At 61.4% G+C, this 16,278-nt stretch overlaps 2 protein-coding genes across 8 annotated transcripts in view; one reads left to right on the top strand and one right to left on the bottom strand.

The window, feature by feature from the left end:
• Positions 1-398: 398 nt before the first annotated feature.
• Positions 399-8,942, top strand: QRICH2 (glutamine rich 2). Of its 7 annotated transcripts, XR_011729828.1 has the most exons (18): positions 403-937; positions 1,211-1,348; positions 1,731-1,826; positions 2,392-3,112; positions 3,252-3,367; positions 3,512-3,603; positions 3,748-3,850; positions 4,047-4,244; positions 4,481-4,606; positions 4,808-4,876; positions 5,166-5,330; positions 5,455-5,576; positions 5,881-5,946; positions 6,199-6,300; positions 6,620-6,761; positions 6,901-6,970; positions 7,075-7,296; positions 8,657-8,942. XR_011729828.1 is itself a non-coding variant. In XM_071763903.1 (17 exons), exons 1-17 carry the CDS (start codon positions 704-706, stop codon positions 7,088-7,090), a joined length of 2,604 nt encoding a protein of 867 aa, XP_071620004.1. In that variant the 5' UTR covers positions 400-703; the 3' UTR covers positions 7,091-7,213. The 7 variants fall into 7 exon arrangements, 4 of the variants coding, with proteins under 4 accessions (XP_071620007.1, XP_071620004.1, XP_071620003.1 ...); XM_071763903.1 differs by lacking the exon at positions 8,657-8,942 and having other exon boundaries at positions 400-937; positions 7,047-7,213; XM_071763902.1 differs by lacking the exon at positions 8,657-8,942 and having other exon boundaries at positions 4,484-4,606; positions 7,075-7,364.
• Positions 8,222-16,278, bottom strand: part of UBALD2 (UBA like domain containing 2) — a 79,762-nt gene continuing 71,705 nt past the window's right edge. The window contains 4 exon segments of the mRNA XM_071763908.1: positions 8,222-8,293; positions 8,295-8,558; positions 11,318-11,380; positions 12,409-12,589. Coding sequence (XP_071620009.1) covers positions 8,237-8,293; positions 8,295-8,558; positions 11,318-11,380; positions 12,409-12,528 — 504 coding nt within the window. The 5' untranslated portion in view covers positions 12,529-12,589 and the 3' untranslated portion in view covers positions 8,222-8,236.

Here is a 16,278-nt window from a genome sequence, read left to right as displayed (position 1 = left end):
GACCAGGTGATCCTTGAGGTCCCTCCCAACCTGACCTTTTCTGATTGGGGACACCAGAGGGGACACCAGAGCCAACCCCCGAGGTGCCGGGTCAGGGCTGGGTCTCCCCAAGCCCCCCGAGGTGCCGGGTCAGGGCTGGGTCTCGCCAACCCCCCCGGAGGTGCCGGGTCAGGGCTGGGTCTCCCCAAGCCCCCCGAGGTGCCGGGTCAGGGCTGGCTCACCCCAAGCCCCCCGAGGTGCCGGGTCAGGGCTGGGTCTCGCCAACCCCCCCGGAGGTGCCGGGTCAGGGCTGGGTCTCCCCAAGCCCCCCGAGGTGCCGGGTCAGGGCTGGGTCTCCCCAAGCCGTTCCCGAGCTCTCAGCTTCCTCCTGGGTGATGCCGAGGCCTCAGGGGGCGGGGCGTTGCCTAGCAACGGGGGACGCTGTGCTGTCCCCGACCAATGGGGCGGCGAGGAGCGGCGGGCGGTGACCAATGAGAGCAGGGAGGGGGCGGGCTCAGCCCGGGCAGGGGGGAGCCGGGGTTGGGGTCCCGGCAGCCGCCACCCCCGCGGGGATCCCTGCGGCGGGGAGGAGGAGCGGGAGGAGCAGCGGGAGGAAGGCTGAGGCTGCCCCGCACTCACCCAGCCCAATCCCCCCCGGCAGAAAGGCTCCGTGTGTCCCCCCCACACCCAGGAGAGGTTCCCTGATTTGGGGCAGGGGGCAAAGATGGCCTCGCTCAGTCTGGCCCAGATGTTGGACCTCGCCATCGGAAGCCCCGAGATCTGGGTCCTCAACTTGCAGGCTCTGCACCGCCTGCTCCAGGCCATGCTGGGACACTTGGGAATAAAGGATCTGCCAGCACAGGAGCCCCAGTGCAGCCCGACCACCCGGGGCACCTCCGTGGCCACCGACCCGGGCCAGGGGAAGGAGATGGAAGGGAAGCAGAACAGCGTTTCCCAGGTAGAACCTCCGGGCTGTCCCCTGGGTGCTCCCCTGCCCGATCCCCTCCCCTCCGGGTTCCACACAGCCCGTGTGCTGCCCGGAGACCCCAGGGGCTGGTTTAAGGCTGAGTTCCTGAGGTTTCCCTGGGGGAGAGGAGAGGGATGGAGTTTTGGGGAGGAAGAGCTGGGGATGAAATGCTGCTCTGCTTGCTCTGGCTCCCCTCCTGACAGCAACACCAGCAAGTGGTGGTGGGTTCAATCCATCCCTCCCTTCCCCTCTCCTGATCTCCAGGTGGGGTTGATGCCCATTGGCCCCTTCCCCCAGGACAAGGCTGTGTCCCAGGATCTCCTCCAGGAGCTCAGGGAGGTGAAGGCAGAGCAGGCCCGCATGGCAGAGGAGATGCAGAGGATCCTGGAGGCTCTTGGCTTGGTGAGCTGCTGCTGGTGCTCAGCCCCTCTCCCTCTTACCCTCTCCCCTGCCCCGTGTCCATTCCTGTCACCTCTCCTGAAGGATGTCCCAAGGGAGGAGGGGGGAGAGCTGAGCCCAACCCAGTGTGGGTCGGGCTGCGGGGAGAGGCAACTGCTGACCCCAAGCCCAGCCATGGGAAGGCCCTTTGGAACAGAAGAGTCCTCAAAACAAGGAGCCTGGGGTGCTGGGGAGAGGACACAGCTCCCCCCCTTTGCAGTGCAGCCCCAGTCCCCAGGAACAGCCTTGCCCAGCACCCCACTGCCTCCTCCCCCACTCAGTTTGTGGATTCTCCTTTTCCACCCCATCCCTGTGTCCTGACTGCCTTCTCCTTGCATCACTCCAGGAAAAAGTTGAGGGTACTGCTGGGCAGCTCCAGGACCAGGAAACGTTGGAGAGTGAGGAGGCCACGACCTGGGAGGAAGGGCAACTCCTTGGAGAGGTTTCTGCTCTGAAAAGGGCCACGCTCAGGGGGTGGGGAAGAGGAGTGGGTGTCACGCAGGGCCAGGCTGCACTGACAGCCCCCAACAGCCCCCAAACCTTTGGGGTGACCACACAGCCCCAGGACCTGGCTGGGCAGGGGGCATTCAAGGGCTGCCTGTCCTCCCAGTCTCTCTGGAGCTGGGGGCAGGGGAGGGTTTGGGGCAGCTCCTGGAATTGTGCACAGGGAGTTGAGTTCCAAGTCCCACCTGGGTCTGCTGTTCCCAAAAGGCAGGCACAGCCCCTCGAGCTGGGAAGTGGCTCAGGGAACTGCTGGTCCCTTGGATCAGCTGCTGAATCTCTGCAGGGCCAGAGAAGCCCTTGGGGGTTGGGGAGGGGCTGTGAGACCCCCCCCCCAGCTCAGGGAGGGTCTCCACGGGTGGGCAGCCTCTGCCTTTGGGCTCTCATGGGGTGCAGAGTTTGGCCCTATGAGGGGTGGTTTGGGGACAGGGCAGGGGGCCCTGGGGTCTGTCCTCACCACTGCATGGCTGCCACTGACCCTGCTCCCCTTTGCCTCCCCTTCCCAGGAGGGCAGTGGGGGACAATCTGACCCCTCCGAGCCCACCACATCAGATGTGGACACCCAGAATGAGGTTACCTTGGAGACCAGCACCCTGGAGACACAACCAGTGTCCCCTGGCACCCAGACCACCACCATGGGGACCCAACCAGTGTCCCCTGGCACCCAGACCACCACCCTGGAGACACAACCAGTGTCCCCTAGCACCCAGACCACCATCCCAGAGATGCAGCCAGGGACCCCCGACACCCTGGGGACAAAGTCAGGGTCCCCTGGCACCCAGACCACCATCCCAAGGGTGCAGCCAGAGACTCCCAACTCCCAGAGCACCATTCCAGGGACGCAGCCAGGGTCCTCAGGCGCTCAGACCACCACCCTGAGGACACAGCCAGAGTCCCCTGGCTCCCAGGCCACCACTCCAGGGATGCAGCCAGGGACCTCCAGCACCATGAGCACCATCCTGGGGATGCAGCCAACACCTCCAGGGACCCAAGGAGAAGGAGCAGGGGTCCAGCCAAGCCCCTTCTACATGGAGCCCAACCTTCCTGGAACTGAGAATGTCCCTACAGAGGCCATTCCTGGTGCTCTGGGGATGCAGGTGGCTCTTGACCAGATAGGACAACTCAGCCATCTCTTGGCTGACCTGAAGGAGCAGGTGGTGCAGCTGGAAAACACCAAGGCAGACCAAGCTGACCTGGAGAAGATCCCCCTGCTCTTCCTGAAGGAAGGTGAGAGCCCTGAGGGGACTTGAGGGGTGGGGGTTGCTTTGCATGGGGACATCCTGGGTCACGGGCTCACCATGCTCAGAGCCTGGCCCTGAGCATGAGACCCCTTAGCTGACAATGTCCCTTTGGACCCTCCCTCTAGACCAGGAGAGCATCCTCAGTGTCCTGTCCAACCTCCAGGACCAGATATCCTCTCTGCAGCACCAGGTGTCCTCTGTGCAGGGCCTGGCCTGTGACCTGCAGGCCCAGAAGGAGAAGGTGAGCTGGATGTGGTCCCCAGGGGCTCTGCAAGGATGCTGGGGGGGGGGGGGGGTATTTGGGCAGGGAGGGGGCAGTGGAAGGTCCTGGGGCTGGGATGAGGTGGGGGCCATGCCCTGATGGTGCCATTGCTGCTCTTCTCAGATCAAGCACCTGGAGGAGGCCCTGGGAAAGCTGGAGGTGGTTGGAGCTGAATGGAGAGGGACTGGAAGCAACCAGGTCACCCAGCAGTTGGGGTAAGAGGCTGGGAAAGGATTTCCTACCCTGTGGTGCTGCCAGGGAGGGCAGGGTGGTTGGGAGCATCCTGCTTTGGGGCAAGAGACACCTCCTGAGGAGCACCACAGAACCTCAGCCTGCCCATGCTGCCTCTTGCTGGCCAGGTCCAGACTGCAGGAGATCAAACAGGAGCTGGGAGAAGAGCAGGATCTGCCCAAGCCCATGCTGGGGATGAACACCAAGAGGGCTGAGCAGCTGCAGGAGGAGGTGAGGCTGGGGGGGGGGAAGCTCCCATCACCTGCTGGCTGGGCAGGGGTGATCCTGGCTGGGACCCTGGTTGGGATCCTGGTTAGGATCCTGGCTGGAATCCTGGCTGGCTGGGGCCATGGAGCACCCAAGGCACCTGGGTTTGTTGGCCACATCCATCCCACCTCAGAACTAATTCTTTCTCCTTTTTCTGCAGCCAGAGAAGCTGCAGGGGATGGTGGGGAGCAGGGGGCAGCAGCAGGCAGAGGTGCTGGGAGTGTGCCCAACCTGCAGCACGGACACCAGAGGGAAACTGAGGCAGCTCCAGCACTACCAGGAGCACGAGGAGCTGCTGGAACTGATTTCACAGCAGGCAGTGGTCAAGGTGGTGAGGCAGCTGCCATGGAGGAGCCAGGTAGGAAAATGCTGGCATGGGGAGGGGGGGATGTTGGTTGTGTCTCACTGTGGTGTGGGGGAACCCCTTGGTACCCCCCAGATTGGCTTGGATGAGTCAGCAGCCTGGAGGGAAATTAAAAGTCTTGATGCAAAGGTCCTGCTGGCACTGAGAGCCTGTGACCACTGGCTGAGGAACCTGGGTCTGTCCCCATGGAGCAGCCAATCCCTCCTCACACAGCATCTTCCTCTTTGAAGCAGGATGAGAAGATGCTGAAGAACATCCAGGCCAGTGTTGTGCAGGTGCAGAGGAACTGTGAGGAGCTCAGTGTGGTCACAGGGAACCTCGTGGATGAGCATCAGCAGAGGCAGCAAGATCTGGAGGTTGGTGTCAGAGCATCCTGCAGGCAGAGCCCAGGCTCTGGGGGACCACGAGGGATGTGTCCCCTGCCAACCTGCTGGGACATTCCCCAAATGTCTTCCCTGGAGGTTTTGGCTGGGGGTGGGCAAGTGGACAGTGCTTGGCTGGCCAGGAGGCAGCTCCAACTCTGCCCCAGCCTGATGGGCTGCTTTCTGTGTTGGAAGGCTCTGTCCCAGTCCTTGGAGAGGCTGGAGAAGGTGGAAAAGGAGAACTTGGTACTGGCAATTGAAAAGGTAAGACCTGGCCAAAGGCTTCCTGAGCAGGGTGACAAACTCCCCTTGTCCCTTGGGTGCTCAGTGGCAGAACTGGCTCGGGGGAGGGAGGATTTCCAGCCCAGCTGTGGGATCCCCACTGGGTCCCCTTGCCTTCCCCAGGGTCCCTTTGCCTGCTGGGGCCAACCTGGGGGTGTTGGGACAAGCGGGGCCACGGAGCTGCTTCTCCCCCTGCCCCAACCCAAGGTGGCTCCTGCCCGTCCTGCTCCAACCCTTTCCCCACCCCTCTCCTGCCTTTCCCTCTCCCTAGAAAGCTGACAAAGCTGCCCTGGCCGGCACCCTCAGACGCAGCCACTTTGAGGCCCAAATGGAGCAGCTGGAGCAAAAGAACCGGGAGGTGCTGAGCCGGATCTCGGGAGTGGAGCTGGGCTGGATCCAGCTCCAGCAACAACTCCGGGAGCTGATGGAATCCAAGGTGAGGGATGGCTGCACAGAGCTGGGCTCTGGGCAGATCCCTGCCAGCATCCCCCCTCCTGCCTGTCCCCTGCCCCCGGGGACTGTCCCCTCCCTGGGGGCTGAGGGTTTGTGTCCATTCCCAGCTGGATCGCCTGGAGCTGGGGCGTTTGGAGCAGCAGATGGAGAAGCAGAGGGAGAGGATCCTGGAAGAGCTGAAGGAGAGGGAGCTGCCGGCTGAGGCTGATGACGCTGCCGGGATTAAGAAGTGAACGTGATGGGGACACAGGGGTGGCCCTGGGGACAGAGATTCCCTCCAGCTCTCCCAGCTGCTGCACCCAGGGAGCGATTTTTGGGGATGCTGAGGCAGGAGCTGAGCCTTCTCCCAGCAGCAGGTTCCCTCCGTGCAGGGAGGCAGGAGGAGGGGGGTCCCTATGGGATGAAGCTGGGGTGTGGGTGCAAAGGTTTTGTGGGGTGAGGAGGGGAGGAGGGGGTTGGTTCCCCCGGGCAGGGGTGACACCCACCTGCCTGGCCCCCCCGGAGCTCCCCCAGCCCTTCTCTTCCCCCTCCAGGCAGCTCCTGGCCCCTCTCCACTGCCTGTCCTGTGACCGGGCCCTCAGCCTGACCCTGCCGGGACCGTGAGTAGCACCCGGCAGCCTGGGGGGGATGGGATGGGATGGGGGGTGGGTGCTGTCAGTGCCCCCCGTACCGGGCACATGGGGCTTTGGGTGCCACCCTGCCAAGCCCCCTGCCCAGCCCTGTCTGGCATCAGGGGAACGGGGACCCCTCCCCAGGGGCAGGGGGGAAGCCATAGGGTACAACCCAGGGGTTTGGGGCCGGGTTGTTCGTCCCCTGTCACCCACCCGCGGTTCCTGCCCTCCCCCCCTGAGGCACCTGGAGACCATCTCATCCCTGTCACCACTGTCCCACCGCTCTGTTGGGTGCCCCCAGACCCACCTCAAGCAGGAGCTGATCCAGCAGCACAGGCACAGGTAGGGGACAGAGGGACCCATCCCACCCCCAGCTCCTTGGCTTTGCCGGGGGTGGGGTGGGCAGGGGAGCAGAGATGAACTGTGGAGGCTCAGCTGGCCCCAGCTCTGGGGGGGGGGGGGGCGTAGGATGGGGTGGGGTCTCTACAGCCCCCTCATGCTGCCCAGGTCTCTGCCAGTGGGTGCTGGGGCTGCGTGTGATGAGTTGTGTCCGGTCTCAGCCCACCCTGGGGATTGGGGTGGGGGTCAGGGGCCTCCTGGGAAGGGATGCATTGGGTGCTGTGGTGTCGGGTGCTGAGCACCCCTGTGCCCCATCCCACAGGGAGCTGATGGCCAAATACAGGTACCCCAGGGTGCCACGGGACTGTGGGGGCCAACACACCCTCACCCACCCCCTGCGGCGTCCCCTGCGCCTCCAGCCCCTTCCCCACAGCCCCCCGTGGCTGCTCCAGCCCCCCAGCAAGGTAGGGATGAGGGAGATGGGGGGGGGGGGATGAGTGGGGCTGGGGGATGCTGAGCATCTGCAGAGCTCTGTGCCTCGGTTTCCCCAGCGAGGAATGGGGGCCCTGGGGTTCTGCCAGCCCATTCTCTGCTTTCCATCAGGATGAGCTGGAGCTGCTGAGCCAGGATGGACACAGGGACAGGGACAGGCAGCTCCCTGCACTCAAGGAGGGTATGGCTGGGGGGGGGATCCCAGCTGGGTGAAGGGGACAGCATGGGGGGCACTGTGTCACCCCCAGCTCCCCCAGCCCAGCTCCCTCTGCTCTCTCTTCCCAGGCTTCCTGAAGGATGAGCCCAAGCTGTCCCCAGGGCAGAGGGACACAAGGACAACGCTGGCCCATGGCCACCTCTCCCAGCCCCCAGGGGACAGATCCAGCACCTCAGCAAGTGGGTGGCACTGGGGGTCCCTGGCCAAGCCCCCAAAGAAGGAGCCATGAGGAGCTCAGCCCCATCCTCGGTGACCTGTCAGGGACATCCTGTGGCTAAAAGAAAAGACAGGTACAGCTGGGGTTAAAAAAGGGATTTTTATTATTTTTTTTTAAATTAATAAAAAACCTTCAACCTGTTTTTTCCTCTTTTTTTTTTTGTTGGTTTTTTTTTTTTTAATTTTTTTTTTGTTTCTTTGTTTGTTTTTTTAAGCAAGATTGATTTGAACACTAAAAAACCCCCCAGCTCTCCCCACTCCCTGGGGAAGGGGCACAAATGATGGTCACAGGGATTGGAGGCAGGGGGGGGGCATCAGCTCCATAAATCACAGCCCCAGTTTTGCTCCCCCAGGCCCTGGAGGGGTGCATAGGGAGGGAAGATGGGGTGAAGGAAGGTTTTGGGGGGGGGGAGGGAGGGCTCTGTGCAAGAAGCTGGGCTGACTTTTGGAAGCCAGAGCTGAGGTGCTTTGCTCCTGTTGCTGCAACAAGTGTCTGGGAAATCCAGAGCTGGGGGGGGGGTGTGGGCAGCAGCTCTGTGCTCCCATGGCTGTGATGTGGGGTGCTGGGGTGCTACAGCCCCCTCCATCAGTTGCTGTGTTTCATTATCCCCCCCCTTCCCTCTCCTGCCCTGCTGCAGATGCTGGGGGTGGAAAGTAGGGACCCCCCCCCCTCCCCAGCAGCTCCTCTGTGCTGCTGCTTCCTTCTCTCTGGATTTATATACATTAGATATATTTATATATTATAGTTATATATTTAAAAAAAAAATTTTGGGGGAAGAAAAGACCAGCTTGAGGCTTTCATTGGCCTGTGCTTTCCCTGGCAGCATGTGTGTCCTCCCCCTCCCCCTTAAAAATAATAATAAAACCTAGAAAATTATTCCAGTGCGTTTCTGGGGGGGGAGGGAAGCCCCCACTCCCAACGCCCTGGCCCAAGACCACCCCTCCCACACCCTCCCCACTCCCCCTGCTTCCCCTCCACCCTCCAACCCTCCCCCCCCCAGTGCCAACCCAGTCTTATCTCTGTCCATCCATGGTGGCCATGGCTTTCTGTGGGGGGGTGGGGGCCGGGGGGGGTGGGGGGCCAGGAGGGCTGTGGGTGATGGAGGTGATGGTGGAGGCTGTGGGCAGTGGGTGAGGAAGGGGGCAGCCAGGAGGGCTGATGGGTGGGGGGAGAGGAGGCCCAGAAGGGGCTGAAGCTGCCCGGGGGGGAGCAGGCCATGGAGGGGATGGGGCTGTTGCTGCTCTGCAGGCTCTCCGAGGTCCTCAGCTTGGAGAACATGGCCAAAGCATCCGGGAAGTTGGGTGGTGTGGCCGGGGTGTTGCTGGGGGTGCACATCTGTGGGGGGAGAGGAGAGGAGAGGAGGGGAGGGGGGAGGGAGGGGGGGGAAGTCAGATCGGTCATGGATGCTTTTCAAGTCCCAGTTATGCCCCCAGGAGCTGGATGAATCCCTGGAGAGCTTGACTGGACTCCTCCCCAACCCCTGGGGATGCTCAGAGCCCAAGTGTGGCTGGCATGGGGGCCACCAGTGCAGCCCCCTCCCCCCCCCAAGGGGACTGGTGTCTCCCCCAAAGGTGGGGGGGCTGCATAGGGAGGGTCTCCAGCCCAGCCAGGACCATCCAGGCTGCTCAAACCAAGGTGAGGCTGCAGGGATGGGGAGGGGGGGGATGCTGCTCTGCTGCCAGGGGTGGGCAGCGTGCTGGGGTCCCACCTGGCTCTGCAGGACCCCCCCCCCCCCCCTTGTGCCCCATTATGCCCCCCTGGGGTTTGGGCTGTGGTTGGTCCCTGTGTGGTTCCTGGTGGGGCCCCCCCACTTTCTGCACACTCAGCTGAATTTATCACCCTCCCCACCACCCAGGACAGACGTGGCCCTTCCACAGCCAGCAGAGGAAAATCCAGTGGGGGGGACCCCAGGGGCTGGAGACCCCCAAGGGCCCATTCAGCAAAGCATTTGATGTGCTCTGATGATTTGAGGGGGGGGAGTGATGCTAAAGCCCCCCCAAAGAGGATGTGTGGAGCAGAGTATAAAATGGGGTGGGTGCCCATCCTAATGCCCCTGACCCCTTTTTGTGCCATGGGCTGGGGGGGGAGGTTAGATGGGAGTTAACAGGGGGTTAACTGTTTTCCCTGAGGAAAAACTGCTGCATCCCCCCAACCCCCCTTTCCCAGGGGTTATCCTGGGATTTGCCCCTGTTTGATCCACACAAAGCCCTGGATCCCTCTGACAGGTCCCTCCTCATCCCCATCCCAAACACCCTTAGTGATGGTTGGGATCAGAGGAGCAGGTTTGCTGTGCCCAAAACCTGGCCAGGTGGGTCCCAGATGGTCCCACTGGGACCAGCAGCAGCCAGACCCATGTTGGCAGGGGGATCAGGGGCTGCTGCACCCCAAAAATGCCATCAGGACCAGGCTGGCACCATGTGGGTTCATGCAGAGCCAGGGATGCTCCTCTCTCACCACACACAGGCTTTGGGACAACTTAACTTCAGAGCTCACCAAAAAGTGGTAAGCTAAAAAAAAAAAAAAAAAAAAGCCTCTATGTTCAGTGGTATCTTGTTGCAAAAAGACCCCAACAAAACAGAAACCTAAAAAAAAAAAAACCAAAAAAAAAAAAAACAAAAAGAAGAAACTAAAAACCTTCAAGTGACTGCATTTTGAAAAAAAAAAAAAAAACAATGCTGGGAGGGAGACAATGCTGAGCTTCTGGGGTGGCATTTTCCAGATTAATTGGAGGGGGGGAAAAAAAAAATCTAAAAAAATTGCTGTGTAACTATTGCCTTCCTCCTCTGCCCTGGTTTTGATGAGGAGGTGCTCAGCAGTGGGGCAGCTGTACCCATACCCCAAGCAGGTGAGTCCCTTCCCCACAGATGGCCCCATGGGGGGGACCCTGCCCTGGGTGGGGGTGAAGGGGATGTGCTGCACCACAGGGTGCTCACAGCTTTGCTCTCTGAGGCTTAAAAAAGAAACAGAAACTGAGCTTGTAAAGCCCCGAGCCGTGCAGGGGGGGCATTTTAATCTGCAGAAATCAAGATGCTTGTGGGGATAGCAGTGAAAAAAAAAAACACAAAAATGCTAAAAATGTGAGGTGGGAGTACTTGGTTTTGTCACCACACGGAGTGCTGGGGGTGACACAGTGGGGAGGGGGAGAGCTGACCAGAGCCTTTGTGGGGTGGGTGGGGGTGATGGGGTGGCCCTGGTGGGAAGTGGGTCCTGCTCAGCCCCGAGGAGTGGGATGGGGTTTTGCTGGAGCTGCTTTGAACCCAGCAGCAAACCAGGTTTTGGGTGTGAAAACACAGCTCCTGCCTGCTCTCCCATCCCTGCTCCCTCCTGGAAGGTTTTTCTGGGAGACATCCATCCCTTTCCTCACCACCACAGGCAGACTGCAAAGGTACAGGGGGAAGAAAAATGAAAATAAAGAGGGGTTGAAGTGGGAACCAGGCAGTAAAATTACTTTCTCCAAGAGAGAGTGCCATGCTGGGTGAGAATGGTGATTGCCTGACAGCAGGAAAAAAAAGGGGGGGAATAATAATAATAATAATAATAATGATACTCAGTTCAGCCCAGACCTGCTCCTTCAGGAGCCCGGCAGGAAAAAATAATAATTAAAAAAAAAAAAAGGGGGGGAAAGAAAAAAAAAAAAACCAACCAAACCCAAACAACCCAAAACACAACAACAACAACAAAAAACACCCGGAGGGGAATAACTTCCGACGTGCCCTCGGCCAAGGTCAAGTGGTGTTTGGGGAAGAGAAGGGGGGAGATGCTGTGTGTGTCCCCCCCCAACTTCCAGCACGATGCTCCGGAGACAAACTATTTCCTGGCAGACATTTTAGCTCCGTGTTTACATTCGCCGGCTGCGTGTTCCTCCGGGCGCCCGGCAATATGGCTGCAGGGGAGCTGACAGCGGGGGGGCTGAGGACCCTTCTGGGGGGGCTGTCTGGGGAGGGGGGGTCCTGAGCTGGGTGTGGGGGAGAGGTGTGGGAGGGCTCGGGGGTGGTGGGGTGGGTTTAAAGGTGAGTTTGGGGGTGGGGGGGTTGGGGAGGGGATGTTGGGAGGGGGGTTTGGGGGAGGGGAGGGGAGGGGGGGGTCCCACTCACCATCTGGGGGGGGTGGTGGGTGCTGGGGATGTTGGTCTCCTGGAAGAAGGCGCTCAGGGCCGTCTGTGGGGACAAAATATCAGCCCCAGCCCACCCTAAACAAAGGGGGGACAAAAACACCACAACCCCCGTCCCCCCGTCCCCCGCCTGCCCCACTCACACCCCTCCACTCACACCCACCCCTGGGGGGACCACCCTGGGGGGCCACCCATGCCATGTCCCTTCCCTTCCCAGGCCCCGATGTGCTGCCCTTCCTTCGACCCACGCGGGATCGTGTGTGTGACCTCGTGTAGGGGCTCCCCACGCGGAGCGGGGGGGTGGGGGTCAGCCCCTCTCCCCCCCGTTGTTTACCCAGCACCCACCCACGGGCCCCCCGCCCTCAAATGGGGGGGAGGGGGCTGCTCCCCCCCCCCCCCCCCGGTCCGCAGCTCGGGTTACGGCCCGGGTATAAATAGAGCAGGGGGAGAACGGGGGGGAGGGGGCGCGGAACCGGTCCCCCCTCCCTCCCTCGTGGGTGCGGGATCCGGGGGGAAGCGACCGTCCACGCGTGTCGGTGGGCCGAGGCTGGGCCGGTCTCAGCCCTGCAGTGCCGTGAAGGGGGGGGTCCCCGTTTGAGGGGGGAGGGGGATGTCCCCGTCTAGGGTGTCCCGATTGATGTCGGGGCTCCCGGTTTGGGGAGAAATTGTGGCGATTTTGGGAGGGGTTGTCCGGGGTTGGGTGAGGGGTCTCTGGGGTTTTTTCTGGGGGGGAATCCGGTTTGGGATGTTCCGGTTTAGGGGGCGGTGTCCCGGTTTGGGGAAGGGGGGCTCTTGGTTTAGGGGGTTGTCCCGATTTAGGGGGGGTGAGAGGGTGTCTCCCTGTTTGGAGTGCCCCGATTTAGGGGGGGTGGGGGGGGGCTGTTGTGTGTCCCGGTTTGGGGAGGGGTGGATCCCGGTTTGGCGTGTCTCGATTTCGGGGAGGGTTTGGGCGTCCCGGTTTGGAAAGGAGGGGATCCCACTTTGTAGTGTCCCGGTTTAGGGAAGGGAGGGAAGGAAGGAGAGGAGTGGGGGGGGGTCCCGATTTGGCCCGGGGTGGGGGGGGGGGTCCCGTACCTCGAACTGCCAGTGCGCCGCTTGCAGCAGCTGCTTGGCCTGGTCGGCGGCGCACCCGGCCGCCAGCACGAACTGGTTGATCATCACCTGGTGCCGCAGCTCCTCCATGTTCACCGACATGGCGGGGGCGGCCCCGCCGAGCGCTGCCCGGAGCGCGCAGACACCGGGGGGCACCGGGAGGGGGGGCCCGGGGAGAGGAACCGGGAGGGGGGGGAGGGAACCGGGGGGGAGGGGGGGAGAGGGAGGGGGGGAGAGGGAAGCCCCGCCCCCGCGCTCTGATTGGCTGCGGCCGCGCCGCCCGCCCCCACGGGCGTTCTCTTCGAATCTTCCAGCTGCCCCGGCGCCTCGCCCCGCCCCGCCGCCTTCCCATTGGCTGACGGTTGTGTTTTGGCTGCGAGGCGGCGTTCTGATTGGCTCTTGCATACCGGAGTGGGCGGGGCGGATGATGGGAGGAGCGGCCCGGGCGTTGATTGGTCCGTTGGGAGGGTGGAGGGGCGCTTTTTTTTTTTTACTTTTTTTTTTTCTTTCTTTCTTTTTTTTGCTTTTTTTTTTTTTTTTTTTCCCGGAAGGCGTTGGTGACGTCACGTTCATTCAGGAGGTTCATTGAGAAGGGGGGGGGGGGAGATTGCTCCAGGAGGGGTTCCCCTTCCCTGCACCTTCCCCCAGATCCCTGCTGCCTTCCCGGGGCAGGGAACGCAGCCTGAGGCCGAGGGGCAGGAGGAGGGACCCGGCCTGGGGTCACCCGTGTCCCCCTCCCTGGGAAGATCTGGATAGGAGGGGCCCGGGGGCTCAAGCAGAGGTCCCGGGTTTTGGGTTGGTTTTGGTTTTTTTTAATACAACTTTTTTCATTCTGGTGCCTCAAGGTCAGCCACAGCCTTTAAGGGCAAGTGAGCTCCCCCTCCCCACCGGGTTTGAGGCCCGAGTGGGATGGGGGTGACACAGACCTGGAAGAGCTTAATGAAAAAGGGAAAAGTGGCATTTAAAACTTAAATGAAGGAAAAGAGGACTTAGCAAACGGATGGTGTAAAAATAGATGAAGCTGAAAAAAGCCCTCAGAGGTTTGAATGTGGCTGTGGTCCCCTGGGAGGTACCTGCTCGGGCAGCTGAGATTTGGGCAGCTTCACCCTCTCGGGCCCAAAGCAGCCCTGGGGCAGGTGGAGGGGTGAGAAGGGGAATTCCAGGAGAAGCCAAGACCCCTGAACCCCGCTGCCTCCTGCACGCAGTTCCTTTCTACGGAGCCCTGGAGAGTGCCCAGGACCTCCTGCTTGGCAGAACACCCACTCGTGAGCTCAGCACAGCTCCAGCTGAGTCAGCAAAGCTGGGAGCAACCACCCTCGGGTGGTGCCTGCCTGGAAAACCCCTGGAAACGCTGTTGTGAGCAGCTCACAAGCCAACCAGGCTCAAGCAAGCAACGGGCATCCAAGGCTGGGATAAAATAAGAGTTTTGGAGGAGCAGGTAGGAGCTTCAGGGCTTTTGACATGAAAATCAATGCCCAGCAAGCAGCTCAGCTTTCCCCACCACACCAACCAGCTGGTGGAAAAACCTCTTTTGGGGGCAGGATTTGCAGCAAGGGGGAGGATTCACTGCCAACCCTCCCTGCCTGAGGTGGGTTTCCATCCTCCCATCGAGCACAAAGCTGCGTGGGACCCATGAGAGGGGTGGAGGCTCCCAGCACCTCACTCCCCTTTGCCATCCAGGAACCAGCCTGGGGAGCTCAGGGTGCAGCAGCCCTCGTTAGGGCTTGGCACCCACTAATGAAGAGCCCATCCCCACCCTGCAGGGCTCTGTTTGTCGTGGGGGTCAGAGCCACCCCAGGGAGGGACTGTTGGCTCTGCAGCGAGTGCCAGCAACTGCTGGAGGAACTGGGAGTGGACTGGGAATACTGGGTATCTAGACAAAGGTTTGTTGCTGTAGACAAGCCTCTGAGGAGCCCCCTGTGCCCTCTTGTGCCTCAGTTTCCTTCTCAGCACAAGGATGCAGGAGCAGGATCCCCTTTCCCTGCCAAACCCATGCACCAAATCCCATGAATGAGCAACACGAATGCTTCAGGCTTGCCCAGCAGGCAGATTCATTTGGGGGTTAAAAGTCACTTTTTCATGAGATGAGAAAATGCATTGCATTCCTCCTCCCCAGCTCGGCTCTGCTGGGGTTTTTCCTGGTTTTACAAGGTCCAGCAAGGATCCAGGCTTGGGAGGGAACCTGCCCTCCCAGCAGTATTGTCACCCAGCTCCTGCACTCTGCTGCAGCACTGTCCTACAAAATCCTCTGCTGCAGCAATCGCTGAAGGGAAAAAAAAAAACAAAAAAACCCCAACAAAACAAAACAAAAGCCAACCAAAACCCCCCCTCTGAGCCGTGCGTGCAAGCAGCAGCTCTGCGTGGAATGACTGCTGGGTTATGGATCGGCGCGGGGATAACTTTGAATTATTGCCTGTACCGGAGTCCTGCAGTCTGCTGTGTGCTGGTAATGAAATGTGGTGCTGTTCCCCCCCCCCCCCAGGCTGCTGTCCCTCGCGGGCTGGAGGTTTGAAGATGCCCCCTGCTCAGATCAGGCTCCCCCCAAACCCTGTTGGGGTGATCAGGGCTCAGCCCCCGGGGTGCCGGGGGCTCCTGGGTGGGTGGCAGCCCCGAGGCGGTGATGTTCAAGCGCTGCTGCGCTGAGCAGCCAGGCGGGGTGTGACATCCAGGGTGTCACACACAGCCTGACAGACCGGGTACAAAGCTGTCCCCAGGCTCGCCCCAGGTTTGGTTTTTCTCTGCCTAACCCTAACCCTTGGGGAGGAAGCAGAGAGGGAGGGAGATGTGCTCGTCCCTCTGCAGGGAGGGGACAAAGCGGGGAGCCCCGGGGATGGCCTTTGCTCGTCACTGCTGAGGACATCAGGGCAGCTGATTCGCCTCTCTGCGCTTCTCCCGTTTGATATTTATAGCGCTCGTGTTATCAACTCAAATCAAAATCATGTGATGCTCCACTAACTTGCGCCGCAGGACTAATTAATCGCCGGGGGTTCTTAAGCGAGCAGTGGAAGGGTCCATCCCTTACCTTCATCCTCAAGGGGAAGGTGCAAAAGAGCCCAGTGGTCCCCAGTACCTTAATGTTGGGGAAACTGGGGCAATCTAGGAGTGGGCTGGGGTGCACTGGAGCGGACAGCCAGCTCCCTGCCTCCAGAGGCTGTGCCCGGGAAATGCAGCTGCTGGTGAGGAGCTGAAAGGCAGGATGGAGAAGATGGAGGTGTGTGCTGAGGGGGGCTTTGAACCTCACCCCACACCCCCCCCCCCACCACCCTGCAGCTCCGGGTGGCTGCTGGAGGGGCTCAGCCCCACACACATGGCTGCTCCATCTCCTCCTTGTGCCAAGCGACCCATTGGGAAAGGGGGGGTCTTGGCCTCCCCTCAGGGGACACCCCAACAGCTGGGGGGTACGGGAAGAGAGGGGCGGTACTCAGAGCCAGCCCGGGGGATGGGAACAAGGCTGGCTCTGGGCTGGGTGTCCCTGGGGTGGGGTTGCTGCTGGGGGTCACCAGATAGTGGGGCTGGGGGTGAGGGAGGGGAAGGGACGGAGTTTGGGTGGCACTGGGCTGGGCAGGGGTCACTGGGATGCGTGACTGGGGGGGCAGATGAGTGCTATGGGGGCGGGTGATGGCATGAGGGACTGGCGAATGCGACCAGAGGCAGATGTGTGTGTGCCACTGGGGGAGAGGGGGGGACAATGTGGCCATGCGTGTGCCACCGGGGGGGGCAGGTAAGAGGCACTAGAGGGGGGTCCTGCTCTGTGTGTGTGTGTGTGGGGGGGGGGGGGGCCATACCGGGGCAGTGGCAGCACCAGCACCTTGTCCCCTCACCCCCCAGCCCCGCGGCATCCCCGGGCCGTGC

Source organism: Heliangelus exortis, chromosome 20, assembly GCF_036169615.1.
Source record: "Heliangelus exortis chromosome 20, bHelExo1.hap1, whole genome shotgun sequence".
In the NCBI taxonomy this organism is placed as follows: Eukaryota; Metazoa; Chordata; class Aves; order Apodiformes; family Trochilidae; genus Heliangelus; species Heliangelus exortis.
Note: the sequence above shows the minus strand (reverse complement) of the source record. Positions and strands in the feature narration are given on the sequence as shown.

Excerpts from the sequence above, each read along its gene's own strand:
- QRICH2 (XM_071763901.1), top strand. The coding sequence starts at position 704 with ATGGCCTCGCTCAGTCTGGCCCAGATGTTGGACCTCGCCATCGGAAGC. Across the intron at positions 1,349-1,730 it reads TCCTGGAGGCTCTTGGCTTG|GAAAAAGTTGAGGGTACTGC; the intron begins GTGAGCTGCTGC and ends GCATCACTCCAG. Across the intron at positions 6,971-7,074 it reads GCTCCCTGCACTCAAGGAGG|GCTTCCTGAAGGATGAGCCC; the intron begins GTATGGCTGGGG and ends CTCTCTTCCCAG.